Source organism: Galeopterus variegatus, unplaced genomic scaffold (assembly GCF_000696425.1).
Source record: "Galeopterus variegatus unplaced genomic scaffold, G_variegatus-3.0.2 Scaffold7936, whole genome shotgun sequence".
NCBI lineage: Eukaryota > Metazoa > Chordata > Mammalia > Dermoptera > Cynocephalidae > Galeopterus > Galeopterus variegatus.
Genome location: NW_007734047.1, coordinates 16357 through 43486, shown reverse-complemented (window position 1 = coordinate 43486; position 27130 = coordinate 16357). Strand labels below are relative to the sequence as shown.

Genomic DNA, 27130 nt, shown 5'->3' with positions numbered 1-27130 from the left:
ACCCTCGGACGGGAGCGCCGCCGCGCTTCCCAAGCGGCGCACCATCCAGTGCGCCACCGGGCCGGCCCTTGAATTTCTTATTACATACCCAGAGACTTTCTCACAAACAGTAACAATAATATCTAATATCTTAATGTTTACTATATGGCAAACACGTGATCTGTTTTCTCCTTATAATAACTTAGGAGGTCAGTGATGCAGATCTATCATTTCTTATCACTGATTTCAAAATCCAGAAAGCTTTGAAAACAAAAACATTTTTCATAAATCATTTGGTAGCAAAATCTGACTTTATCTGAATTAATTTAATGACAAAACCTGACTTAAACTGACATGGGGTTATTTATAATCTTTTTTATTCCACATAGTGCAAATATTCATCCATATATTTCCTAAAATCTGAAAAATTCTGAAATAAATCTTGCATCAAAGGATTTGTATAAAGGATTGACAGTTTGAGCTATTCCTATTTTACATATGAGAAAATGCAAAGGTGAAATAATTTGCCCAGATCTTTGAACCTGGAACTATTTACCTTCAAGTGAAACCACAAAAGTGGTCAACATATAGTTGGAATATTTTAATTTAGATTAAGCCGTTAAGAATAGAATCAGCCTGCACTATGTCAAAATGATCTGCTTAGTAGGAAAAATAAACCGCTTGTGATGTTATACGAGTATGTATCAGTAGCAGTTCAACAATGGCCAGCAGTTGACTGTCTGATTTTATAGCTTGTAACCAATCATTAAGAGGTTTATTAGCCAAATGATTTATATCTGGAAACTTAAAATTCCTCCCAAATATATATACTTTTTAAACATCAACTCTTTTAGGTTTGTATATGTTAAATAATGGAATTAAGGTGCTTGGAAATAGATTACTCACTTTCATTAAATATTGTATCATTAAATAGAACTAATCAATGACAGGAAATTAACATTTTTCTTTATAGGCATGATCACCGATCTTTTCATAGATAAGTTTAAGTTCAAAGGCACCAATGTAAAAACCAAAGTACCTCTTCTACTGGAGATTCTGGACAGTTATGACCAAAATGCATTGATTGCTTTCTTTGATGCGGCTTGAGATATAAACAAGGTAAAGTCCCAAAGAAGTGGTCTGTTTAAATGAAAAATGTTAAAACAGACTTTACAAGCTGACTGTACATACTTTTATTTCAAATGCTTTTTAATATCATCTAAAAACATTTGAGATATAATGAGGTTTTTTTTTTTTAGCAATGGAGCTTTTTAAAAATAAAGAGAATTTTTATTTTTCAAACACGAATGATAAGGTATTTTTTTAATTTTTTTTTGGTGGCTGGCCAGTACAGGGATCGAATCCTGGACCTTGGTGTTATCAGCACCACACTCTAACCAACTGAGTAACCTGCCAGCCCTTATATAAGAGATTTTAATGCATTTTTGGCAAGTGGGTGTTTTAATTTTTAAATTGAGAAATAATATTTGAAAAATAAAAATATACCAAATGTTTTAGAAAGTATACACACACGTTAATGTGTATGCTGCTTTACAAGTTTCAAAGTGTATTTTTATATATTACCTTATTTGATCCTAACAACGATTTTATAAGTTTGTCATATCATATAAGAAAACTGATTCTCAGTGAGGTTATGTGATTTAAAGGACATACTAGTATTTTATAGAGCTGGTACCAGAACCAAAGTTCTGGTATCTGGTTTGTGTCCTGGTTACTGTGTATGTCGTCATTCCAGTGGAAATAACCTACCAGTTATTTTTTCTAGGAGTTGGGATTGATTTGCAACTGATTTCTCTTTTGCTTGGTATAATGTTTAATGACTCTGCTGCAGTTTGTGAAATGCTTGACTTGGCTCTGTGATGTAAATCATGGCCAGGAAAATAAGCAGAGCTTTCACAGAATGGGGGGATCTTAACTTGCTGTGCTGTAACCAGTCAAGCTATACAAGTATACTACAGGTAAATAGTGCAGAAATAGTGGTGATTTCTTACAATTTCCTGCTCTAGTATCCACTAATCTTCTTTTGATAATATATGGAAATTCTTTTCATTAATATTTACTCATTTCAAAGGAATATTGTATTTAAAGGTTTTAAAATGGCATAAATATAACGGAAAATAGCTATTCTTTATGTTTTCAAGAAGGGCAGACATGAATTTTTCAGAAAACAATGCTTCTTAATTATATACCATTATATTTATTAGTTATATGCAAGTCTTGTATATTAAATGTAAAAATTTGTTAAAGGCACGTATAGTTAAGATAATTTTATTTTAATAAGGTTATTGCTTTTACTCTATTTAAACAACCTTTATTTCTAAATGGAACATATAATTATATCTAGGTCACTAGAATTTCACTGTATTCTCTTTGTTGGCTGCCCCAGCTTGGGGGAAATAGATAAAAATTGATGACTGTCTATTTGAATTTCTTGTTATACATTATTTGTTATATATTCAACAGTAGTTCAAGAGGCATCTTAATTGCGTCTTCATTAGGAAAAATAAAAGCATAAGACAACTTCTGCCTGTGAATAGCAGCTAAATGGTAAGATGACATTATAGTCTGCCAGTTGAGTATTACTATGTGAGCAGAGTGTTAAATGATTTTTCCACATTATTTAATCCTAATAACAACCGTACGACGTATAGATATTATTACTCCCAATTAACAGGTAAGAAAACTGTTAATAGGAGTTAACAGAAAACTGTTAAAGAGAACAGGAAATACTGAATAAACTTGGCCAAGGCCAGTGAGGGCCAAGGCAGATTTTAGGCTTTGGGAAACAAGCCCGTCAAGCTAACTAGAGGTCCCAGGGCTAAAGGCTGGGGTGGCCTACTAATAGTTTTGTTAAAGTTCAATTACGTTTTCCTAAAATATTTAAGAGACCACCCTTGCCCGGAGCCTGGGGATCGCCTGATGGCTCAGTTTAAAGTCACCAGAAGCTCAGGCCCCTTATGCCCCTACCCCTCAACCGGGCGCAGGCGTTTTTTTCTACCGCCGCAGTTCGACATTTCTCCGCTCCGCCCCTGCTCAATTTCTCTTTCCGGCTGCCTTCACTCGCCTGCGACCCTGTCGCCTTCAGTGACGTCAGGAGCCTCGGCCTCTCCCATTGGCCTATTTCAATAGTCGCGGGATACTTGAACTGCATGAACAGCCGCCGCTCCGGCGGGCTGCTCGGTACACCTCGGGGTCATCTTTGGTTCTCCACGCCGGCAGTGCCTGCCTGCAGCTTTCACGGCCCCTCGCTCCTACGGGGTCCCGAGCTGGGTGAACGGGCTGGAGGGCGGGCGGGCGGGCACGCTGGCCCGAGCTGCAGCGGGCGGCTACGGCTGGAGAGTTCCTCGGCGGGGTTGGCGGGACCGGTCGGCGGGGCGTAGTGCACGGTGCTTGGCGCCGCAGGCTGATCCCGCCGTACGCCCCTGGGAGCAGTGATGTTGGGCAGCTCCGCGCCGGGGCCTGCGGCCCGCGAAGCGGGCTCGGCACCGCTAACGCTGCAGCAGACGGCGCTCCAAGAGGACCAGGAGAACATCAACCCGGAGAAGGCGGCGCCTGCCCAGCAGCCGCGGACCCGGGCCGCGCTGGCGGTACTGAAGGCCGGGAACACGCGGGGTCCAGCGCCGCAGCAGAAGCCCAAGACGCGACGGGTAAAGGGATGCCATATATCTGTAGGCGGGTGGGCCGAGAGGGAGAGAGCACGGGCTTACAGCCAGAGTGGGGAGAAAGGATTCTTTGGGCGTTTTATGAGGGGCTCCGGTTTGGAGTCGACCTTGGTCCCTGGTTTTCTGGAGTATGGGATGCCACAGTAGTGGTTTCTCCCTTTATTTTTAGCATTACGACGCCCGCTAACTATGTGCTTATGCTGCCTGTCTGCTTTCTATTGGAAGCATCTTCCTCAACATGAGTGTCGTCTTTGTCCAGTTTCGTGCCTTTCTCTCCACTTTTAAACCCCAGGCACTGCTCTGGGACCAGCCTCCCCTTCCTCCTCATCATTTAGTTAAGAGATTACCTCTACTTTAGGAAAGGGTAAACAAAGTATCTTACTTTTGATAAATTCCGCCATTTTAGCTGAATTTGCTCTTTTGCTCCACCCTGGGGCAAGAGTGGTGAACCAACACTTTTTTGCCATCTCTTTCCTAAACTTGTCATCTATTGGCCTGCCATCCCACCCTTCTAGCGGCCTCAGTTAGTTTTGCGTACCTCTACTTAGTATTGACTTTTTACAGCCTTTGTAGGAATGTCTTTGACAAAGTGGAACATCTCTTCTGTCTCTGACTACTCAAACTATTCTTTCACTGGACTTTGCCTCGGAAAGTTTAATTTTCCTGATAGAGTATTTGGGAGAAAAAGCAGACTATGAGACCCATAAGGGGAAGAAGGTAAAATTCCATTTAATAGGTTCATAGCCAGTTATTAATTTCTTTTTAGGTTGCACCTCTTAAGGATCTCCCTATAAATGATGAGCATGTCGTTGTTCCTCCTTGGAAAGCAAACAATAAACAGCCTACATTCACCATTCATGTGGATGAAGCAGAAGAAAAAACTCAAAAGAAGCCAACTGAATCTCAAAAAACAGAGCATGAAGATGTCCTGGCTTTTAATTCAGCTATTACTTTACCTGGACCAAGAAAACCACTGGTACCTCTTGATTATCCAATGGATGGTAGTTTTGGTAAGTCTTAAAGAAAATCCGTATTGAATTAAAGTAATTATAATTTTTAGATTGGCTTTATGATACTTTACATTTTAAGACACTGTCTTACCTGATCATTTTGACATAGTGAGTTAGGTTTAATGTTAACAAGCTTAGAAAGGGTACAACTTATCTCAGATTTCATGGCTAACACCTGACCTAGTGACACACAAAAAGACAAAATCCTATTCCAGTGCTCCTTCAGGTACAATGCCAATCACAGTAATTTAATCAGATGATGAACATTTATTTTAATCTGACCCTATAAATGTTTGCTTGGTTGGGAGAATAGATTTCAGTTGCATTTATAAGATTCACTACTTACATATCATTTCAGAGAGTGGTATTTGAGGACACACTCTTAAATATTGTGGTATCTAATATTTCTTCCAGCTTTAAAATTTTGTTTCTATAAAATCAGTCTGGGTGACCATCTGATACCAGAAAGTGTCACTGTCCTTCCACAAGTACAATTACCACAGTTGTGTGCCCTTACCCATATGTAAAGTAGCGTAGCTGCTATAGACAGCTCTGCCTATAGATAGTGCTGTTTCTTTACCATAGGGCTATTGAGTCACGAAATCCAATCTTGCTTTAATTTTAGTTTATTGATTAGGGGTGGGAGGGTAAGCATGAAAGTCCTTTGAAAATAATTTTGTGTTTTTATTCAAATTTTGCAACAAGTTTTTAACCTTAAGGTGATCTCTGAAGTGAAAAGAATAATGGATGATATACTCTGCCTCAAAAGATAATTTAAATTACAAAAAACGAACTTATTGATTACAGTGTCAATCTGCTTGAACCTGTAACAAACTTAATTACCTCATGAACACTTGTTAATGGAAATCATTTAACTCAGATTCTAGCTATTGCCTAATTGTGCTTTGAATATGTCAGACTCTGGGGTCTATAGTCTCTCTTAAGGCAAATCTTAGATATTATCTCAAAACTTGGATTCTAAGTGCTCTGTCCTAACTGAACCACCATGCCATCTGCTCTTTTTTATCATAGAAGATGAATGATACTTTGAGATAATATTCAATCCTTGTTTTCCTGATAGTGGCCTAGCAATATTTCTTTTTCTCATTAACAGACAGCAAAACCAGAGCAAAATATCCTATGTACTTTGTCATGAGAAGCCCTTTTTAGTTGGACAAAATTAATGCTTTGGTAGTATGAGATTTCTTATAAGGGTGGTCATTTTTAGTTAAATAGAGAATTAAGCAATTAATTTAATCATGTATTTTGAACTGTCCCAGAGTCACCACATAATATGGACATGTCAATTGTATTAGAAGATGAAAAGCCAGTGAGTGTTAATGAAGTACCGGACTACCATGAGGATATTCACACATACCTTAGGGAAATGGAGGTAAAGCCTCTCTGAATCCATTTTGTTTACTGCATTAAGTGTGGCTAAATGAAATTGAGAGGGTAATGTTTAAGTTTTTTAACTACTAGTGAATTACTATAATTCTATACTTTTGCAATTTTAACACTACTAAATAACTTTCTCAACAGGTTAAATGTAAACCTAAAGTGGGTTACATGAAGAAACAGCCAGACATCACTAACAGTATGAGGGCTATCTTGGTGGACTGGTTAGTTGAAGTAGGAGAAGAATATAAACTGCAGAATGAGACACTGCATTTGGCTGTGAACTACATTGATAGGTTCCTTTCTTCAATGTCTGTGCTAAGAGGAAAGCTTCAGCTTGTGGGCACTGCTGCTATGCTGTTAGCCTCGTAAGTCCAACTTGGATTGTTTTTGGAGGGGTGGGAGAGGGCAGCTGACCAATTCAGGGATCAAACCCTGGATCTTGGTGTTATCAGCACCACATTCTAACCAACTGAGCTAACCGGCCAGCCCCCAACTCGGTTTATTTGATTAAAAGTGATCACTACCTTTTGTATAGGGATAAATTTGTGGTTTTTTAACTGTGACACTTTAACATACTACACAAAGCAGAGTCAGTGACTACTTTAGGGATAGCACTATGACAGGGGATGAGGAGAGAGGAGGAGGATGAAACTGTTTTCTAATTGAGAACATTAATTTTCCCCGATCTGGATTCCAGGGTTCCTTGAATGAAAATGGAGACTGGCTACATTTTAGAAAACAGAGACTAGATTACAAAGTTTAAAAATGTGGTTCCTTCCATAATAAAGTGCTTTCTGGCATGTAAGCAGTGTCTTATCTTCTTTCCATTAAGACATTAAAGCTAAGTTTGAAAACAAAAACAAAATATTTATTTTCCTAAGACTTGTATTTCCTGAATGTTCAGCTGCTTGATAAACTCTGGCGTTGTTCCTACCTTAGAAAATCTCGTGCCTCTCATTTGTTTTCCTGGGAGAAATATCTCAGAAGTCATTATTGACTTGGGCCTTTTAATGAGCAATTAGCTATCCAGTCTCCACTAGAAATGATGTTAGGTATTAGTGGAAATGCAGGTGGGTGGAGAGCATGGGTCTTGGATTCATTCCATATATTCTGCTAATGGTATTTCAGAATTGGAATAAGGAAGCTTGCTTTTCTTTTAGAAGGACTGATTACATAAAACTCTTTTCATTGTAGAAAGTTTGAAGAAATATACCCCCCAGAAGTAGCAGAGTTTGTGTACATTACAGATGACACCTATACTAAGAAACAAGTTCTAAGAATGGAGCATCTGGTTTTGAAAGTCCTTACTTTTGATTTAGCTGCACCAACAGTAAATCAGTTTCTTACACAATACTTTCTGCATCAACAGCCTGCAAACTGCAAAGTTGAAAGCTTAGCAATGGTAAGTCACTTTCATTTTGTTGAATGGAAATTCTTAGGTAATAATTAAGGGCAAGCCCTAGTTTTATTGTACAGTTTTGGTGAAGAGATGTAGTACTCCAGGGACACATTAATGCTGCAGTCTGGAAAAAAGCCTACTACTGGCAAAGGATAATACATATTAGGAAAGCACTGGGAGTAGTGGTATGAGGATAAAGTCTTGGGAGAGATAGTTTTGTGTTTTTTTTTTTTTTTTTTTTTTTAAGTTACTAAAGGAGGAAAAATACAGGGTGAGAGTGGAGCAAAACACTAATAAGATGGTGAATATGTTTAAAGATGAGGCCATGGAATATTTTTTACAGAGCCAATATCAAAGACAGGAAAAAATTAGGTCATAAGGTGAGAATTTGAAGTTTGAATTCTAGAGCTCTTATAATAAGTACTTTTCATTCCAGTTTTTGGGAGAATTAAGTTTGATAGATGCCGATCCATACCTAAAGTATTTGCCATCAGTTATTGCTGGAGCGGCCTTTCACTTAGCACTCTACACAGTAACAGGACAAAGCTGGGTATGTATTACATTGTCTATACACATTTATCTTGTTATTGAAATGCTTGTGCCAAGTAAGTTAAATAATTGTGTAGAACTGATGGTTGCCTAAATGTTCTTACATGGAAAAACTGTTCAAATACATGTATTATTTAAGGAATCTTGCATGTTGAATAACATCTGTTAAGCAGAAAGCTTAGTTGTAACTTGGATTTAAGGTGTGCTTAAAGAAGTCACATGACCTGCTGCTGGCAGGGAAAGTAGTAAAGATGGATCAAAATCAGCATAAAAGAGATGGAATAATGGCCTGAGAATATCAGAGGTGTTGAAGATTAGTACTGACAGTTAATATAACTTATGCTTAATACCAATATAACTTATGCTTAATACCAAATATTAACTTGTATCTGTTAGAAAAAACTCAGTGGCTCTCTTCTCTCTTCTCTCTAGCCTAAATCGTTAATACATAAGACTGGATATACCCTGGAAAGTCTTAAGCCTTGTCTCATGGACCTTCACCAGACCTACCTCAAAGCACCACAGCATGCACAACAGTCAATAAGAGAAAAGTACAAAAGTTCAAAGTAAGAATCAACTTGAATAGATCTTGCTTTTCCAGAATATGTTCAGAGGTCTTTGACATTTTTTCTTTATTAAAGGACATACTAATCTGCCACAGCTCCTTAAGAAGCTGTCCTCTTAATATGTACTATGTTTGGAGAAGGTTGTAGTTAATGTTTTCTGTTCTGCATCTGGGGGAGAATAGAGTGGGAGGATGGGGGCATGCATGCATGTTTTGGGAACCAGACAATGATTCTAAAACCATCAACACAATCAGATAGATAGAAAATATCATTTTTGAGTTCCTGGTACATGTTTTATCCCATGACCCAATGAATGTTTACTAAAAATGATTTTTTTTTCTACTTAACAGGTATCATGGTGTTTCTCTCCTCAACCCACCAGAGAAACTAAATGTGTAACAATAAAAGACTGCCTTTGTTTTCTAAGATATGAATCACTCAAAATATATGGTGTACATACAGTTTTTACCTTAGGTTTTAATTTTACAATCATTTCTGAATATAGAAGTTATGGCCAAGTACAAATTATGGTATCTATTACTTATTAAATGGTTTTAATTTGTATATCTTTTGTACATGTATCTATCTTGGACATGTGGCTAATTTTAAATGTTTATTAAAGCATTAATGAGGCCAGCTGTCAGGATAATAATTAATAAATTGATTTGGAAAACTGTTTGTAAGTCAAATTTAATTAAAGGTAAAAGTCTGACTTCTTGAGGATTTCACTTAGAAAAGTTAACTAGGTTTACTGTACAATGGAGACTAAGGGAAGCCTGCCCCTAAAATTAGTTTTAGGAAAACAAATTCTGACATTTTAATAAGCAACTGGACCAGTTTGCTGATTCAGGCATACTCTAACAATACCTAGAATAAACCTGTGCTTATTTATCAGTAAAGATCCTCAGACTTTTTTAACACTTTACCCAGGTCAGTTATTTAAAACCTGTTATGGTTTACTCAACAGAGGTATGGATGGGGTGGGAAGCTTTTGTGCAAATTAACAGAAAAGAAGTTCTCCAGAAAGTTTATTTTAAAGCATAATGTAAAACAAAACAAAATGTATTAAAAGCCCTAGATTTTATAATGGATTTGTGAGTAAAAAATACCCAGGGTTGTTAGCACTGAATAAATATCCTTTTAATAGTTATGTATACAAATATACAATTATGTTAGCTTTAACATAGCAGCTCTCTTCTTTTTTCTCTTTTTCAATTGTTTTTTACTTGGTATTTTTTCTGTTTTTGCACTGATGGTCTGTGTTCTGTGAATAAAGTAAAGTAACAGTTTACTAACAATATGCCTATTAAATTTTGCATCACTGAAATAGGAGGCCTTCCTTATTTTTTCCAGTAGGATATAAAATGTGGCAGTTATAAGAGTAAAATACAGTAACTCAAAGTCATTCATTCAAACAGTTTTATAGAATTAGGTCCCAATTTTTATAAATCATAGGGTGCAGGAACCACAAAAAGAACAGGTGGACATATAATAAAAAAGGGATGTCTTTTTGTTTATAGTGGTAGAGTAAGATGAGAGTAAAACCAGAGAGCAAGCCTCTGAAAGCCAGAAATTTGTTACCTTATTTTCTTCGGATTCTTGTCTGGTTCTAAAATGATCATTTCTTCTTCTTCACTATCTGAGAGTACTATAGGGGCATCTTTAAGAAAATGTTAAGAAAGCAATATAAGCAACATCTTGGAAAATTTCCACAAAAGTTCACAGCAGAGGTTCTAAAACTCATTTCCACACAGATAGGCAATAATTTCCCTCCTTTAAAGCAGGTGGTATGTGCATTACACTCCTAAACAGTCTCACATGTTTTCCTCAACCAGATTTAGTAAGTGCATCCTATAAGTCCCTGCCAGCCTAGTTTCTAGATCCTTGTATGATTTGTTTTTACTATATAAAAGAGCAACTCATGACTTTATATGGACCTGGCAGGAATGGTTTCTCAAAAGTAAAAAAAAATCTATAGATAAATAAAAAATTTCTTCAGCAGCTTTCAGAATACAAGGAACATCTAAGACTACCAGGCAATTCTAGAATTTGTATGTCCTAATGTTAAACTGTCCAATGTGGCAGCCACTTAGCCACATGTGGCTATTTAATTTTATATTATTGAAAATTAAATAAAATTTAAAATTCAGTTTCTCATTCACATAAGCCAAATTTCAGGTGTTCAGCTCCATGGGGCTAGTGGCTGCTATACACAGGATAACATTTGTATCATCACAGAAAATTCTATTTAGATAGTATTACTCTATGATACAGACTTTTTATGTTTGGGTCTAGAAACTACAAAAAAAGACAGCATATGTGAATGAGAACTTCAGGAAACATCCCCATAAAACTGGCCTGGATATAGATGCAAAACATTTCTTAATTAAAAGTGTCACTATCATTTTACATGCCCAAATGTACCACTACTCCGAAAAGATAAGCAAGTTTTTAGAAAAGATTGTCATCAATATTACAGCCTCAAAAGTTTAACTGCAATTTAAATCTCAAAACATTTAGCCCTTCTATGTTACATATCTATACATAGTTAATATTCAGTATGTATTATCTACATACATAAGAATCTGTATAATATATGCGTATATCCATATCACATAAAACCCATAAAGTATCACTTACCTTGACTTCCAGTGCCGGAGACTTCTACTCCAGTGTCCATTTTCATACTATCAAGAATGATAGCTTCATCGCTGCCACCTTCGTCTTCATCTTCCTTCTCAGAGTCTTCAATATCACCCCAGGAGTTTTCTACTCCCTCTCCAATTTGGGCAGTTCCAGCAGTCCACAGCACAGGTTTAGAAACACTTAGCAAGTTAAGAAAACTGAATAACAAAAATACTGCTATTTGATGGACTGATGAAAAGATGAGAATGAAAGTTTCCTTTTTGTAAGATTGATTTAAATGTGCCTCAAGTTCTTAGGGAAAAATATATAATAAAGCCATATACTATGGGTCACTAAACTATGATTAAGAAAAAAAAATGTATAACTCATGCAAGATTTTGTAGACACAATGGTAAGAAATATCAAGGGACAGGCTCAACATTTGTAGTAATAAATTTAGTGATTGAATAACTTCAAGAACAATGTATAATAGTGTACAAGGTGTTTATTAAAGACCAGTTTTTCAGGGGAAAATAAAATGCTGTATATTGATGCTTAAAATAGAGAAATTTCTGGTTTTTGCAGGTTAACTGAAGAGAAGCTGGCTATATCAACTTAATATAACTCACATCACTGTCTTGCATCTTAAGTGTTCTCTCTAACAAAGTATGCGCCTCAGAAAACAAATTTCAGGGGCCGGCCCATGGCTCACTCAGGAGAGTGCGGTGCTGATCACACCCAAGGCCCCGGATTCAGATCCCATATAGGGATGGCCGGTTCGCTCTCTGGCTGAGCGTGGTGCTGACAACACCAAGTCAAGGGTTAAGATCCCCTTACCGGTCATCTTTAAAAAAAAAAAAAAAGAAAACAAATTTCAGTATGCACACCCTTCATACAGCCTTAATGTAAGGTCAAAAGTGTTAAGAATCTTTCTTTTACTGCAAAAATCATCCAAAAAAGATACACTTCTGGAGGAGGTTCAGCTTCAGCAATGATTTCTTCTGCTTTCTCCTCTATATCGGAGGTATCAATAGGGGCCTTTTCCATTTTAAATGCTGTGATCCTTTGATTTGCTATAGACTCTGCGAAGCCAAACTTTCCACCTTCTTTCCTGTATGTGGTGTTTTGGTTTTTTTTGCGGGGAGAAGTGGGGTAAGGTTAATGATGATAGATGGGAGAGAACAGGAAGAAAAATTATTCTTTAGTAGATGAGAAATATCGGAAAACAGTTTATTTGACTAACTTAACCTCACCAGTTTATTATGCTTATCAAGAAATAATAAAAATAGTTATAATTATCATTTATTGAACCGTGTGCCAGGCATGTGCTAGGTGCTTAAAGTATATTATTCTCTAATCTTCAGATCAGCCCTACCAGGTAGGCATTAACCTCCCATATACAGAAAAGGACACTGAAGTGCTGGGTTATAAATCTTGCTTAAGATCAGATAGTAAGAAGTAGAGATGGGAATTAACCCCCATTTGTGTTCTTTACACTAATTTGAGTTACTAGATTCTTTTTTTCTAAGAAAATGTTACTTTTAAAGAAAGACTTTATGTGGCTTTTCAATACATCTTTAAATTGGAATAAAATATAATAGAGTCCAAACTACTTTCAATATTCAATTGAGATTAAAGAAAAATCAAGTGTGAAAAACTATGTGGTTGCCCTTATGCAAGAAAGGCCCTGAATAGAAAAAAAAATGTATAAAAAGAACTTTTCATTCTGAAAAAATTAAACTTACCTAACTTTCTGGTCATTCTCCAAAGCTTTCTGTATTAGCTCTGTAATTTCTGCTACTTTCACACCAGCTATTTTACTGCATCTCAAAACCTATTTATAAAAGTGAATTCTGTTATTTAAAGACAACAATCTAAATGGCTTTGTCTAACTAAACTAAAACCACAAGATTAATTTTTCTACTTTTATAACTTAAGCCTGAATTTTTTCCCCAAAATATGAAAATAATACAATGTAAATGTAAATTGAGGCAAGACGTAAGAGTTATTTTAAAATATTCGAAGGACTATCACATCAACAGAACGGACCCGAAATCTTTCTTACGTGACAGTGTAAAAGATAACAACCACTGAAGAAGCCACAAACATCATTAAGCTCAGGGATACACAGAAATAGGAATCTGCGTAGTGGTCGTAATGCTGGTAATAATGACAATGATAACAAAAACTAAAATTTATTGCACAGTTAATATATGCTAGACACTGCAATATATCTATATTTATCCTTATATCCTTCTAACAACAGGGTATAAATAATATCATTCCCTATTTTACATATAAAGAAACAGGCCCAAAGATAAGATATCATTTGCCCAAGGTCAATTAGTAGTATAAAGCAGAGGTAGAATTTGAACTAAAGCAGCTCCCTGTGCTTTTAACCACTATTCTACATGCTACATGGCAATCTATTTTCTAAAAGCCCCCATGTGAATCTGTTATGTAGCTGGGTCTGAGAACTACTGCTTATTGTAACCCATATTCTAAAAGTAAAACTATCCTTTTATCTAATTTCTAGTACTTTCTGATTTTTTTTTTTCCAAAGAAAAATAGGGATATGAATCTCTTTCTTCACTGGGACAAAAAAAATTGTTCCTCTAGTTAGAAGAGTCAGGCTCTGGAGGGCCAGACATGGGAGCAGCAAGGATACCTCCCATCACCAGTCAACAGAATGTAGTGATAATACTGAAACCAGGTTCTAACACATCCTAGAATCAATCATTGATACTATCCTCATTGGATTTTGGGTAAAAGAAAAAGCTTCTAAAGAGAAGAGACCTATTCTTAATGAGACATTAACCAGAGCACTAACTTGATCTTTTAGTAGCATTATCCCACCACTGGATTGGATGGTACAAATCTCCCGATGCTTGTTCACGGCAATCACCAGTAAGCCGTCCATTACACGTTCTTCTCGTTCATTGGGGTCCACCAATAAATACGTTCTGAAATGAATGTTAAGTTAACAAATCTGAGACTGAATGTCATTTTGAGGGTAATGGATCTTAAAAACAGACGGCACTAGGGCCGGCCCGCGGCTCACTTGGGAGAGTGTGGGTGCTGACAACACCAAGTCAAGGGTTAAGATTCCCTTACCAGTCATCTTTTAAAAAAAAAAAAAAAAAAAAAAAAAAAGATGGCACCAATAAAATCAACACAATGAATGTCTGAACCTGTGGATTTGAGTTACTTTAATGGGGAAAGAGACACGAACGTTATTGTTTTTATGAACACGAATGCTGAGTGGATATCTCTAGCAATTATAGTGAACATATTAAGTTCAGATTGGTTTTATTTAAATAATATATATACTATTTCTGCAATATCCAATATATAGCCAATAGTCACATGCAGTTACTGCGCCCCTAAAATGTGGCTAGTCCAAACTGTGTAAGATACTGGATTTCAAAGACTTAGTCAAAATAAAATAATGAAGTGGGCCGGCCCGGTGGTGCACTGCGCTAGTGCGCCGCTTGGGAAGCGCGGCGGCGCTCCCGCCGAGGGTTCGGATCCCACATACAGACTGGTTCCCGCTCACTGGCTGAGCGAGGCGCGGGGGCAACACCGAGGGTTGCGATCCCGTTGCCGGTCCCGGTCCGGTACGGGGGCAACACTGAGGGTTGCGATCCGTTGCCGGACATGGAAAAAGACAAAAATAAAGAAAAAAAAAAAAAAAATAATAATAATAATAAAATAAAATAATGAACAATATCTCATGAATTATTTTTAAGTTATTGATTACTTTTAAAAGGAAAATATTTTGTATATATTAGGTTAAATAAAAATATACAAAAACTAATTTTACCCCTTTCTTTTTACCTTTTTTTTAAAAAAAAGATGACCGGTAAGGGGATCTTAACCCTTGACTTGGTGTTGTCAGCACCAGGCTCAGCCAGTGAGCGAACCGGCCATCCCTATATGGGATCCGAACCCGTGGCCTTGGTGTTATCAGCACCGCACTCTCCCGAGTGAGCCACAGGCCGGCCCTCTTTTTACCTTTTTAATGTTACTGAAAAATTCAAAATTACATTTATGGCTCGCATTTTATTTCTATTTGTCAATGCTTGTCCATTTCCCTCTAATGAAACTCTATACTAAAAGGACTAGAAGCTGAAAGTCCTTCTCTAGTCCTTATGCACAAAATTGTTAAAATATCTTATTTTTATACTTCCCCTTATTCCTAAAGAGATTTAAAGTTTAAACTTTCATTTAAAAGCACTATTACATGGACCTGAAAGACTCCAGGTTTTCTGTTGGAGGAGGATTTAGCAACGAGTTGTGAAAAAACCACTGGAGAGCTGAAGGAAACTAGATTCATTACCCCAGTTTGTGAACCATTCCCTCTTGTAACCTGCTCCTATAACTACTCCATCCAATATGCTCCAAAGTCCCCAGTCTTCCATTAATCAACAGTAATTCTTACCCCCATTTTCCCAAATTATAGCCTAGCATACAATTCCAACATCTGTACATCTCTAAAAAAGACAAAAGACTATCATGCCACAGTAAATGCATAAATTTATAAGTGTGCCATGAAAAAAAAAAAAAAAAAAAAACTTTGGGAAGTGTTTTCATAATAGTAGAGGAGCTCTTTGCCAACTAATGCCCTTACAAAGAAAGGAACTATAAGGTGTTTTAATATTAAAGGAAGGGTTTGTTCATTTGTCCATGCCACGTTTTAGCAGAGCAATAAAGTTCCAAACTGCATTTATAATTTCAGCCCATGACAAGGTGAGACTTACCCTTGAAAAAAAAAAAAAAAAAAAAAAAAAACTTTGGGAAGTGTTTTCATAATAGTAGAGGAGCTCTTTGCCAACTAATGCCCTTACAAAGAAAGGAACTATAAGGTGTTTTAATATTAAAGGAAGGGTTTGTTCATTTGTCCATGCCACGTTTTAGCAGAGCAATAAAGTTCCAAACTGCATTTATAATTTCAGCCCATGACAAGGTGAGACTTACCCTTGCCGGAAGAAGGCAAAACTGACACAAATGGGCATATGATGGATGCTCAACGGTACAGGATCTCGCTCTTCAGGTGTATACTATTTCAAAAATGTTCAATAATTAGTCACTAAGTTAAAAACATACAAAAAGTCATCTTGCACATCTAATACTAAAATAAAATAAAATGAAATTCCTTTAATCTTCAATGAATGCCTAGATAATGTTTTACAATTACCTGTTTGACTTTGTCACTCATGTTCCTGAAACTGCATGCATTTTCAAAAAGCTTTACTGAGATATAATTTACAACTCATAAAATCCCCTCATTGTAAGAATATGAGTCAATTTTAAGTAAATGTATAGCTATGCAACCACCATCACAATTCAGTTTTTTAACATTTCCATCACCCCCCAAAATTCTCTTGAGCCTGTTTGCAGTCAATTCTCACTCCCTCCCCCAGTCCCAAGCAACTGGTGATCTGTTTTCCGTCTCTGTAAATCTGCCTTTTCCGCACACTCCATATAAACGAAAGCTAATAATTTCTAGTCTTTTGCATTGGTTTCTTTTAATTAGCATGCTTCATCTAGCTTGTAGCATATATCAGTAATTAAGTCCTCTTTACTGCTGAATAGTATTCCTTTATGTGGATATACCACATTTTGTTTATCTAGCCACCAACTGATGAACATTTGAATTGTTTCCAGTTTTTGACTATTACAATTAATGCTGCTATGAACGTTCACCTGCAAGTCTCTGAGTGAACATGCTCTCATTCCTCTTGAAGATTCCTAGGTGTGGTATTGCTGTTAACTTTTTTCCCTGGTTCTAACACATTGTTATTTATTTTAATATTACAAAGTCAAATGTGCTGAAAGATGTACATACACTTATATAAGAGTATTTTCTTCTTCCAGTGTTATTTTTCTGATTATAATATGTTGTTTACCCTTAACTTTTTAAGAAACTGACAAACTTTTCCAACATGGCTGTACCATTTGACATTCTACATTCACACCAGCAATAATGCTACAATGTTTTTTAATTGATTTTTTTTTCAAGTTTACTAATCACTCTACTTTGTTTTTTACTTCCTTATACCAAATCTCTCTTGTAAAAGAACATTATCTCTACTGTTTAATAAACCTTTGTACCTACCTCTAAGTCTCTAAAGAGTCTGCTCCAGTCTAATGCCTAAAAGCATTATGAATGATTGTTAGAAAACTGTGGCATCTGATGTTTCTTTTTGCAACTTCGGGACTCAAACTACAACTATAGTCCACTTTCATTATTCTAGCATTTGATTGATATTTTCAAAACTGACAAACTCAGCACAAGAGTGAAAGACAACATAGGTCAATGGTTTTCAAAATGTGGACCCTGGACCAGCAGCATTGACATCACATGGGAACTCTAAGTTAGACGTGCAAATTCTTAGGTCCTATCCCTGTCCTACTCTGGTAGTAGAATATAGGCAATACGTTTTAACAAGCCATCCAGGTATTTCTGATGGATTTCTGCCATCTGTTTTGCTTAATGAATAATAGTCCTAGAGAGAGATTTGAATCTGTTGATTCCTCAGTCATTTTCAGATACTTCATGCCTCTCACAGGGTAAGCATCTCACTGTGCTAAGAATCATGTATTTCTCACACATGTGGCCCCTAAACATAAGCCAACCACTTCATCTAATGCTCAGTACAAAGAGTAGTCATCTAGTTCTATTCTGGAAAACCAAAATAGGGTGTGTTCTTATTGACAGACATTTCAATACGGAAACTTAAGAGATTTCTAGGGCAGTTTTGACCATATATAGTTTTTGCTTATGAACAAATTTTATAACCTACCTAATTACCATCTACAACATGAATTCACTAATAACAAGTTGCCTGCACATCTAGTATACTCATTCATTCATAGGAAGGATCCTGGCTCACATCATGGGAGCTTACCAGTGTTACTTCATCCCCCTGGACAGAAACATCAGGTCTTCGGAAGTGACATAAGGCCACAATTGCAGCAATGCTGGCAGCATCAATAATATTTCCATCATGATTTAATAAATGTAGGTCTACACGTATTTGCCAAACCTGAAAGTGAATTTAAAATAACTCCTACTTAATTACAACCACTGGCTGTTTATCAGGAAAAGTAACACTGTGCACAAACTGTTTTCTTGCTGATAAAACATGCAGTTCCTCCTAGTTTATTGAAAAAACTATTTAGAAAAATTTTAAGCCTAACATCTAGAATACCAATAGTTCACCTTTCTATGTGAGTCATTTGACAACAGTAAAATATATACTCTAAATAAATGGAACCACTCTAACATTTAAGACTAAGATATTCTAATTCCAAACCTAACCATATTTTTGTCTGCTAACTTAAAAACCTTAAACTTTGGTTTTACATGAAAATATTCATAATAACCTTATAAGTAATGCAAATAGGAAGTATTATATTCATGTATGGAACATAGAAAGCTAAGTGTCTACTACTTTGGAGTCAAAAAGCTGGTCAAAATACCATAATCAAGCATAAAGTTCAAATATACTAACACAGCACAATTTATTGAGACTAAGATTTCCAATGTCAGTCTTACCATTGACGCACTGTGTGTCCCTGTGTAAATCAATAAACCTATCCATATAAAGGATTTAATCTGTTCTTCAGTTCTTTGTCCATAAAAAAGGAAAATATTACCTGCTTCTATAAACCCACTAAAATAACAAGAAAATTCACGAGAGATTACATGAAAAAGCCACAAGTTCTCTGGATAAAACACATTTACACAAAGCCACGTTGCTATTTTCACTCTTTTAAGGTGATGTGTTTTGTTTGTTCGGAGACAGATAGCACCAAGTTCTAAAGGTAGCATGCCCAGAACACTTTAAGTGAAGTGAACCAATAAAAAATAAAATGAACCAAAGCTCTGAAAATAAAAGCATAGAGACCCAAGAATCAACAATAGTCATCCTAAGATTAATAATTCTGGGCAAAAAACAAAAATAAAAAATAAAAAAATAATTTTGGGCATATTCCCCACCTTTTCACCGGCAACAACACATAAAGATTCAGTGTCTATACACTTCGAATTTCTCAGACATCTTTCCAAGAGTCGGTTCAACTTTACCAAGAGATCTGACTGCCTAAGAAAACAGGAATGGAATAATGTCATGAAATATAACACCAGACATTAAAATAATAGTTTACTGCTGTTAAGTTCTATGGCTAAGGCAGCTTAAGAAAGAGATTTAAATACCTGCCAGGTTCAAAAGCTGGGGCAGCCATCTGAGAGAGTTCAAGGTTAAAGAAAAGAATACCTTCTGTTGCCCTATTGAGTTTTGGAGAAACAAGTTCACAGGAAACCTGTCCAAGAACTCTGCAAAGATAACGGTACAAAGCAGTTAACTAAATATATTTCCTTTCCATTAAAACAATATATATAAAACAGGTAACAATTAAGTTTCAATCTTACTCTGAGTAATACACTCAGCATGATACATCATGAGGTAGAAATTACATATAAAAAACATAGTAGTAGGCTATATGCAGAAATAAAACACATGCCGGTATACCTATAAAAAAGGACAGAAAAAAAATCTCTCTTCTTATTACAATATTTACTATTCCACAGATCTTTTTAAAAAAAATAATGACTTTTACTTCTCCTTTCTAAAACAAGTATCTATTGATACAAGATGACATAAAAACTTGAGATTTCTTAAGGGTTTTCATATGGCAGGTTCACCAATATTACCTGACCAAATATCCTCGCAACTTTCAAATGAATATTAAAAACCTAATTCTCATGCCATTAAGGAAAAAGAAGTGGGACCTACTTAATGAGAAATACGTTAGAATGTGAGAAATACAGGAAACAAATTCAGTGCAATCATCATTGGTTGTGTACACGATTTATAGAAAGGTATGAAAGAACTACGTGATACAAAAATGTTTTTATGACTAAAAATTTAGTTGACCACAAAACCAAAAAACCTTGCATTAAGGAAAATATAGTTATTTTGGCAGCTAAATAAAGTACTGTCCAGACTTCTTAGCTGCTTTGTAAACAACCGAATCAATAAGGTTATTTTCAAACTTCCCCCTGTTGAATTTGTATCTAATTTGAATTCTCTGTTACCTCGTTTTCCCAAGTTCCACAATACAGCACCCATAATCTGTTCCAAATGAGATCTTGATGTTCCTATAATCATAGGTTTGTCTGCCATCCAGCCGCTGTAAGCACAACATTCATTCATTACTCTTTCAACAAATATTTCTTGAGCAACTACTTTGTGTCTGGCCCTGGGCTAAGCACTTGGAGGAAAATGGGATCCTAAACACCCACCCCAGGAGGAAAGTGGAAACTAGGTGCGAGGTCACTGACAGTTGCTGGAGTGACTTGAACCTTGAAAAGAACCGTCGGAGCAAAATAATGCCTGAGGGGTGGGAGAACTTACTAGCCGTTCCCCAAGGAGGTCCCCGGGCCGGCGCGGGCCAAGTCTGTGATCCGAGCTTGGATCCGAGCGCCCACGAAGCGCCAGGTTCCGTGAGGACCGTTTACCTTTTTCTCTTCGATGGCACGGAGTAGGAAGCGGCGCTCGCAGTTTGAGAGGGGCGTTTCCTTCATGGTGTCGGGTCACAGACCCCCACGGTCACCACAGTCCGTGAGGAAAAGGGACCCTGGGACTCCTCACGCGCGCCCTTCTTGCTCTCAGGGCGCAGGACGTTTACGTCATCAAGGCGCGGCCACTGAAGGGGGGAAAGCAGAGGCTTGGACCGTCGCTAGTGCGCAGACTCAAAGGTTGGGGCCGGGAGGAGCAAATGACGCTTAGCGAAGTGTTTTTCTGAACGTGAAGTTCTATTTCTTTTTATCATTTATTATTTTATTATTTCATAAAGTGCGGAGAAGAAAAGGACACAAAAAATAACCGTCCGAGTGACAGAAACAGTAGGCCGATCTCAAACTTCGCTCTTGACTCAATCCTAGCGGGGTCGAGGCTAAGACAGGTATTATTGCCATTTTACAGGTGACATTTGGCCACCAGAAAGCCGCGGAACCAGGGTTTGGAGCAGATTCCATGGAGAAACACTGGAATGAGGGGGTCTAACTGAGGAGGGGCCGGGGAGGAAAGTAGAGACGATGAGCTGGGATGTTATTGCGTGCTGAAGGTGAAAGCTCCTGGGAGTTGAGAAGTTCACGAGCATTGAGGCTATTCCCACGTTGTAACTAGTGGCCTGAAACTTAATTTAATGTTTATTTCTTGAAGTCTCTCCAATTACTTCAAGTTGTTAGACTTATTTTTACCACCATGGTGAAACTTCCGTGGAGCCATGCTACCAACCACTCAGCTTTTTTGGAGAGGCAATATCAAGCACTAGCTAAAAGCAGGAACTCTAAACTGCCTGGGTTCAATTCTGACTCTGCTGTTGGGTATACTTCAGTGATCCTGGGCAAGTTACTTAGCCTGTGTGCTTCACATTACACACTGCAATAAATAGATGGTAAACCTATTTATTATGAGAGATAAAAACGAGTTAATACATGTACAGCATGTATTAACTTAGAACAGTGCCTGGCATAAAGTAAACTCTAAGTGTTTGCATACTATTATTTTGTTTCCTTTTGCTTTAGAGGTGGTAGGCAGTGTAACTCCTACACAAGCTCCATTCCACGTCTTTTGTCTCTTTTCACACGTTTTTATCTACCAGTGATATATTTCAGTCTCAATTTACACCACTTGCAATCCACGTATCAACAAGTATTTAAAGAGGACCTATATGTCCAAGAATAATTCAAGTACTGGAAAAGCAGGGGGTGGATAGGATCCTTTCTTTCAAGGATTATATTCCTCTTTGGAAGAGACAAACAGTAAAAACCTAAACAAATAAATACAACAATTTCACACTAAGTGCTATCTGAGAAAGGGGATGCTATTTTAATAGGGGTAGTTGTAGGATGAGGTGACTTTGTAGAGGTGACATTTAAGTTCAGTAAATCCTTGGGGATGAGAAGGACCAACCTTGATATCATCTGGAGGAAATGAAAAGTGTTTCAAGCAGAAGGAGTAACAGGTGCAAAGCCTGAGCTGGGATGAGCTGGCATGGTTTGGATACAGAACTTGTGAACGAGGAGGAAAGTGGACAGAAATGATTAATTTTCAGAATAGGCAAGGGGATTGCAGAGTACAGGCCATTTAAGTTCACATTTATAGTACAGTTTCACACCAGAATTCCAGGTTGTTAAGTTCATCATTTACGTCCTTGGGTTCTTTCCCTGGACATTTAATAATTTCTTCCCTTTAGAGGAAATAGGCTTTTATTGAAATAGTCTGTTCTTTCCTTCAAGGCAGCTGGGCAATGGAAAGAGAATGACTTTTGGCTTCAGATAAACTTCAGTTCAAATGGATTTTGAGTTAAATGATCTTTCCTAGATTTTAGGTTCTGTATCTTTAGATTGAAAATAATAATTACTCTGTGTTAAGTAGTCTGAATGAAAGCACCTAACAGAATGTTTGTACATGATAGCTATTCAAATGTTAATTACCTTCCTTTTTTGGCTTGGCAAAAGCTTCCTATGAAATCTGCATGTCAGATTGCTGTTCTGAGATTGTTGCTTGATTACGTTGCCTTTGCTTTTGAAGAAATTCTACTTTTGTAGAATTTCCACTTTTCTTTCCACTATTATATTATTGTAATTTTAACACTCCTGCGTTTGCATTTTCTTGGATTTAATCCAAATGTGTATGACTCATCTCTACTCACATCTAAATACCATCATAAAATATATTGTTTAACCAACCTTGTTTTTAGTATGAAACTTTTGAAATGTCTAAGAAAATTGTTTCATGCTTTCAGGGAAAAAATAGTTTTTAAAAGTTTAAGGAGAGGTTTAGATTATGTTATGCATTCCGATCTTAAAAAAGAATCAGTTTGTGTCAACATATTAACCGGGATGATCTGTCTAAAAATAACCTGGTTCTCTTTTTTTCTTTTTATTTCTTATAACCTGGTTCTCAACAAAATATTTGAGTATATATACTCTTTATTGAATATCTGTTGCTTTGTCTGAGCAGCATCTTTCTTCTTGGAGAAATGCCCTTTCTGGACCCCACGTGATTATGGTGTTAATATTAATAACAAGTGAGGGTTTGACCAGGCCCTGCTAATCATGGAACCCCAGTCTGGTCTCCCCAGTGACTTTCACAGTTGATTGTTCACACAGTCAGGGCCAAACAGTGTTCTTTTTTTTTTTTTTTTTTTCTTTAGACCAGATGGACTTGATAGACATTGACAGGACATAACATCCAACAATGCAAAATATACATTCTTCTCATCAGCACATGGATCATTCTCTGTAAATTTAAGTCTCAACGAATTTAAAAAGATTGAAACCATATCAAGTATATTTTCAGAGCACAATGGAATAAAATCATCCTCCTGAACAACCAGTGAGTCAAATAAGAAATAAAGCAGGAAATCAAAAAATTTCTTGAAATGAATGAAAATACAAGTTCAACTTACCAAAATCTATGGGATACTGTAAAAGCAGTGCTAAGAGGGAAGTTTATTGCAAGAAGTGCTTACAGGAAAAGAAAAGAAAGACTTCAAATAAACAACCTAACGTTAAACCTCAAAGAACTAGACAAACAATAACAATCAAATCCCAAAACTAGTAAATGGAAAGAATTTAGATCAGAACAGAACTAAATGAAATAAAGACCAAAAGAATGATACAAAAAATCAATGAAACAAAAAGTTGTTTTTCCGAGAGGACAAAATAGACAAGCCATTGGCCAGACTAATGAATAAAAGAGAGAAGACCCAAATAACACAAATCAGAAATGAAAAAGAGACATTACAACTGATAGCACAGAAATACAAAGAATCATTATAGACTATTATGAACAACTATATGCCAACAAATCTGAAAACCTGGAAGAAATGGATAAATTTCTGGACACATACAAACTAACAAGACTGAACCAAGAAAAAATAGAAAACCTGAACAGACCAATAACAAGCAAAGAGGTTAATGCAGTAATCAGCAGTCTCCCAACAAAGAAAAGCCCAGGACCAGATGGCTTCACTGCTGAATTCTACCAAACCTTTAAAGAAGAATTAATACCAATCCCTCTCAAACTATTTCAAAAAATTGAAACAGAGGCCATTCTCCCAAATTCATTCTATGAGGCTACTAGCATCATCCTGATACCAAAATCAGACAAAGACACACACGCACAAAAAAGAAAGCTGCAGGAAATATCCTTGATGAACATAGATGCAAAAATCCTCCACAAGAATATTGGCAAACAGGATTCAACAGCACATCAAAAAGATTACACACCATGATCAAGTGGGATTCATCCCAGGGACACAAGGATTGTTCAACATACACAAATTAATAAGTGTGATACACCACATCAACAAAAGCAAGGACAAAAACCATATGATTACCTCAATAGATGCAGAAAAAGCATTTGACAAAATTCAGCATCTCTTCATGATAAAGACCCTCAACAAATTAGGTATAGAAGGAAAATATCTTAACACAATAAAAGCCATATATGACAAACTCACCACCAATATCATCTGGAATGGGGAAAAACAGAAAGCTTTTCCTTTAAGAACAGGAACAAGATGAGGATGCCCACTCTTACCACTCCTGTTCAACATAGTATTGGAAATACTAGCTAGAGCAGTCAGGCACGATAAAGAAATAAAGGGTATCCAAATTAGAAAAGACGAAGTCAACTTGTCACTGTTCACAGATGACATGATCCTATATGTAGAAAAACCCATAAGCTCTACCAAAAAATTCCTAGAGCTTATAAACAAATTCAGTAAAGTTGTAGTATACAAAGTCAATACACAAAAATCAGTAGCATTTTTATACACCAACAACAAACAAGCAGCAGAAGAAATCAAGAAAGCAAGCCCATTTACAATAGCTACCAAAAGAATAAAATACCTAGGAATAAATTTAACCAAAGAGGTATTTACAATGACAACTACAAAACTCTGCTGAAAGAAATTAAAGAGGACACTGAAAGATGGAAAGGCATTCCTTGTTCATGGATTGGAAGAGTTAATGCTGTGAAAATGTCCATACTACCCAAAGCAATCTACAGATTCAGTGCAGTCCGCATCAAGATACCAATGACATTCTTCACAGAAATAGAAAAAAACAATCCTAAAATTCATGTGGAACAACAAAAGACCCCAAATAGCCAAAGAAATCCTGAGCAAATAAAACTGGAAGCATTATACTTCCTGACTTTACAAAGCTATAGTAACCACAACAACATGGTACTGGCAGAAGAACAGACATATGGACCAATGGAACAGACTAGAGAACCCAGAAATCAACCCACATACATACAGCCAATTGATCTTTGACAAAGGCACCAATAACATACATTGAAGAAAGGACAGGTTCTTTAGTAAATGGTGCTGGGAAAGCTGGATATCGATGTGTAGAAGAATGAAACTAGACCCATACCTCTCTCCATATACCAAAATCAACTGAAAATGGATTAAAGACTTAAATATAAGACCTGAAATTATAACCCTACTAAAATAAGACATAGGGGAAACACTTCAGGACATAGGACTTGGCAAGGACTTTGTGAATAAGATCCCAAAAGTAAAAGCAACAAAAGAAAAAAAAATGGGATTGTATCAAACTAAAGAGCTTCTGCAAAGGAAACAGTCAACCGAGAGAAAAGGCAACCTACAGAATGGGAGAAAATATTTGCAAACTATACATCTGACAAGGGACATATCCAGAATACACAAGGAATTTAAACATCTTCATTGCAGAAAACAAATAATTCAATTAAAAAATGGGCAAAGGAGCTGAACAGACATTTTTCAAAGGAAGATATTCAGATGGCCAACAGGTATATAAAAAATGCTCAACATCACTAATCATCAGGGAAATGCAAATAAAAACCACACTGACATAACAATCTCATCCCAGTTAGACTGGCTATTATCAAAAGGACTGAGAATAACAAATGCTGGTGAGGATGCGTAGAAAAGGGAACTCTTCTATGCTGTTGATGGGACTGTAAATTAGCACAGCCATTATGGAAAACAGTATGGAGGTTTCTCAAACAACTACAGATAGAACTACCATATGAGCTAGCAATCCCACTGCTGGGTATATACCCAGAGGAATGGAAATCATCATGTTGAAGGGATACCTGCACTCCCATGTTTGTTGCAGCTCTATTTACAATAGCCAAGATATGGAACCAACCTAAATGTCTAACAACGGATGACTGGATAAAGAAAATGTGATATATATATATACACAGTGGAATACTACTCAGCTATAAAAAAGAATGAAATTCTGCCATTTGCAGCAATATGGATGAGCTTGGAGATAATTATGTTAACTGAAATAAACCAGGCACAGAAAGACAAATACTGCATGTCCTCACTAGTAAGTGGGAGCTAAGAATGAAAGAAAGATCACAATAAAATGTTGAACTTTCAGAAGGAGAGAACAGAACTATAATTACAAGAGGTGGGAAAGGGGGAGAGGGAGGAAGACTAGGGAGTAATTGGGTAAGGGACACAAAGAGTAATTACAATTCATTATGATGAACATGCTAATAATATCGATTTGATCATCACATATTGTACACAAATACTGATAGTCAACTCTGTACCTCATAAATATGTATAATCAAAAATAAATAAATGAATAAATTATTTAGGAAAAAAAAATACATTTTTTATTCTTAAAAAAAATTTTTTTTTTCCTTTTCCAGGAATACTGTGTTAAGAAAAGCAGAGTTCTTCAATCAGTCTTGATATGTGAACTCTGTCAGAGAGAAGGTTTTTCCTTCTTTGGCATTATAAATTCTAAAGACCATACAAGCCTGGAACTGGCACAGGCCATTTTGCCACCACATGGAGAGAACCTGTTTGAAGATGAAGTCAGAG

General features: G+C 36.6%; 3 protein-coding genes across 3 annotated transcripts in view; 2 read left to right on the top strand and 1 right to left on the bottom strand.

The window, feature by feature from the left end:
- Positions 1 to 1270, top strand: part of BBS7 (Bardet-Biedl syndrome 7) — a 51349-nt gene extending 50079 nt beyond the window's left edge. Inside the window, exon 19 of the mRNA XM_008592453.1 lies at positions 953 to 1270. Coding sequence (XP_008590675.1) covers positions 953 to 1086 — 134 coding nt within the window. The 3' untranslated portion in view covers positions 1087 to 1270. The remainder of the gene's footprint in view (positions 1 to 952) is intronic.
- A 56-nt stretch (positions 1271 to 1326) lies between these two features.
- CCNA2 (cyclin A2) lies at positions 1327 to 9263 on the top strand. The gene is made up of 8 exons (XM_008592451.1): positions 1327 to 3647; positions 4429 to 4672; positions 5953 to 6065; positions 6215 to 6438; positions 7268 to 7475; positions 7909 to 8022; positions 8454 to 8587; positions 8938 to 9263. The coding sequence occupies exons 1-8, from the start codon at positions 3435 to 3437 to the stop codon at positions 8984 to 8986; spliced, it is 1299 nt and encodes a 432-aa protein (XP_008590673.1). The 5' UTR covers positions 1327 to 3434; the 3' UTR covers positions 8987 to 9263.
- Positions 9264 to 9702: 439 nt separating this feature from the next.
- Positions 9703 to 20914, bottom strand: EXOSC9 (exosome component 9). Its single transcript, XM_008592450.1, has 12 exons — positions 20739 to 20914; positions 20316 to 20410; positions 19434 to 19553; positions 19218 to 19320; positions 18124 to 18261; positions 16190 to 16272; positions 14043 to 14175; positions 12958 to 13046; positions 12177 to 12323; positions 11228 to 11412; positions 10169 to 10247; positions 9703 to 9851 (listed from the first exon to the last, which is right to left on the bottom strand). Exons 1-12 carry the CDS (start codon positions 20802 to 20804, stop codon positions 9755 to 9757), a joined length of 1335 nt encoding a protein of 444 aa, XP_008590672.1. The 5' UTR covers positions 20805 to 20914; the 3' UTR covers positions 9703 to 9754.
- Between the last annotated feature and the right edge of the window lie 6216 nt (positions 20915 to 27130).

Coding starts and splice junctions, on each gene's coding strand:
- CCNA2 (XM_008592451.1), top strand. CDS start 3,435: ATGTTGGGCAGCTCCGCGCCGGGGCCTGCGGCCCGCGAAGCGGGCTCG. Junction 6,066..6,214: donor CATACCTTAGGGAAATGGAG/GTAAAGCCTCTC, acceptor CTTTCTCAACAG/GTTAAATGTAAACCTAAAGT. Junction 8,023..8,453: donor CAGTAACAGGACAAAGCTGG/GTATGTATTACA, acceptor TCTTCTCTCTAG/CCTAAATCGTTAATACATAA.
- EXOSC9 (XM_008592450.1), bottom strand. CDS start 20,804: ATGAAGGAAACGCCCCTCTCAAACTGCGAGCGCCGCTTCCTACTCCGT. Junction 18,262..19,217: donor GTGTTGTTGCCGGTGAAAAG/GTGGGGAATATG, acceptor ATTCACTTTCAG/GTTTGGCAAATACGTGTAGA. Junction 10,248..11,227: donor CTCCGGCACTGGAAGTCAAG/GTAAGTGATACT, acceptor ATTTTCTTAAAG/ATGCCCCTATAGTACTCTCA.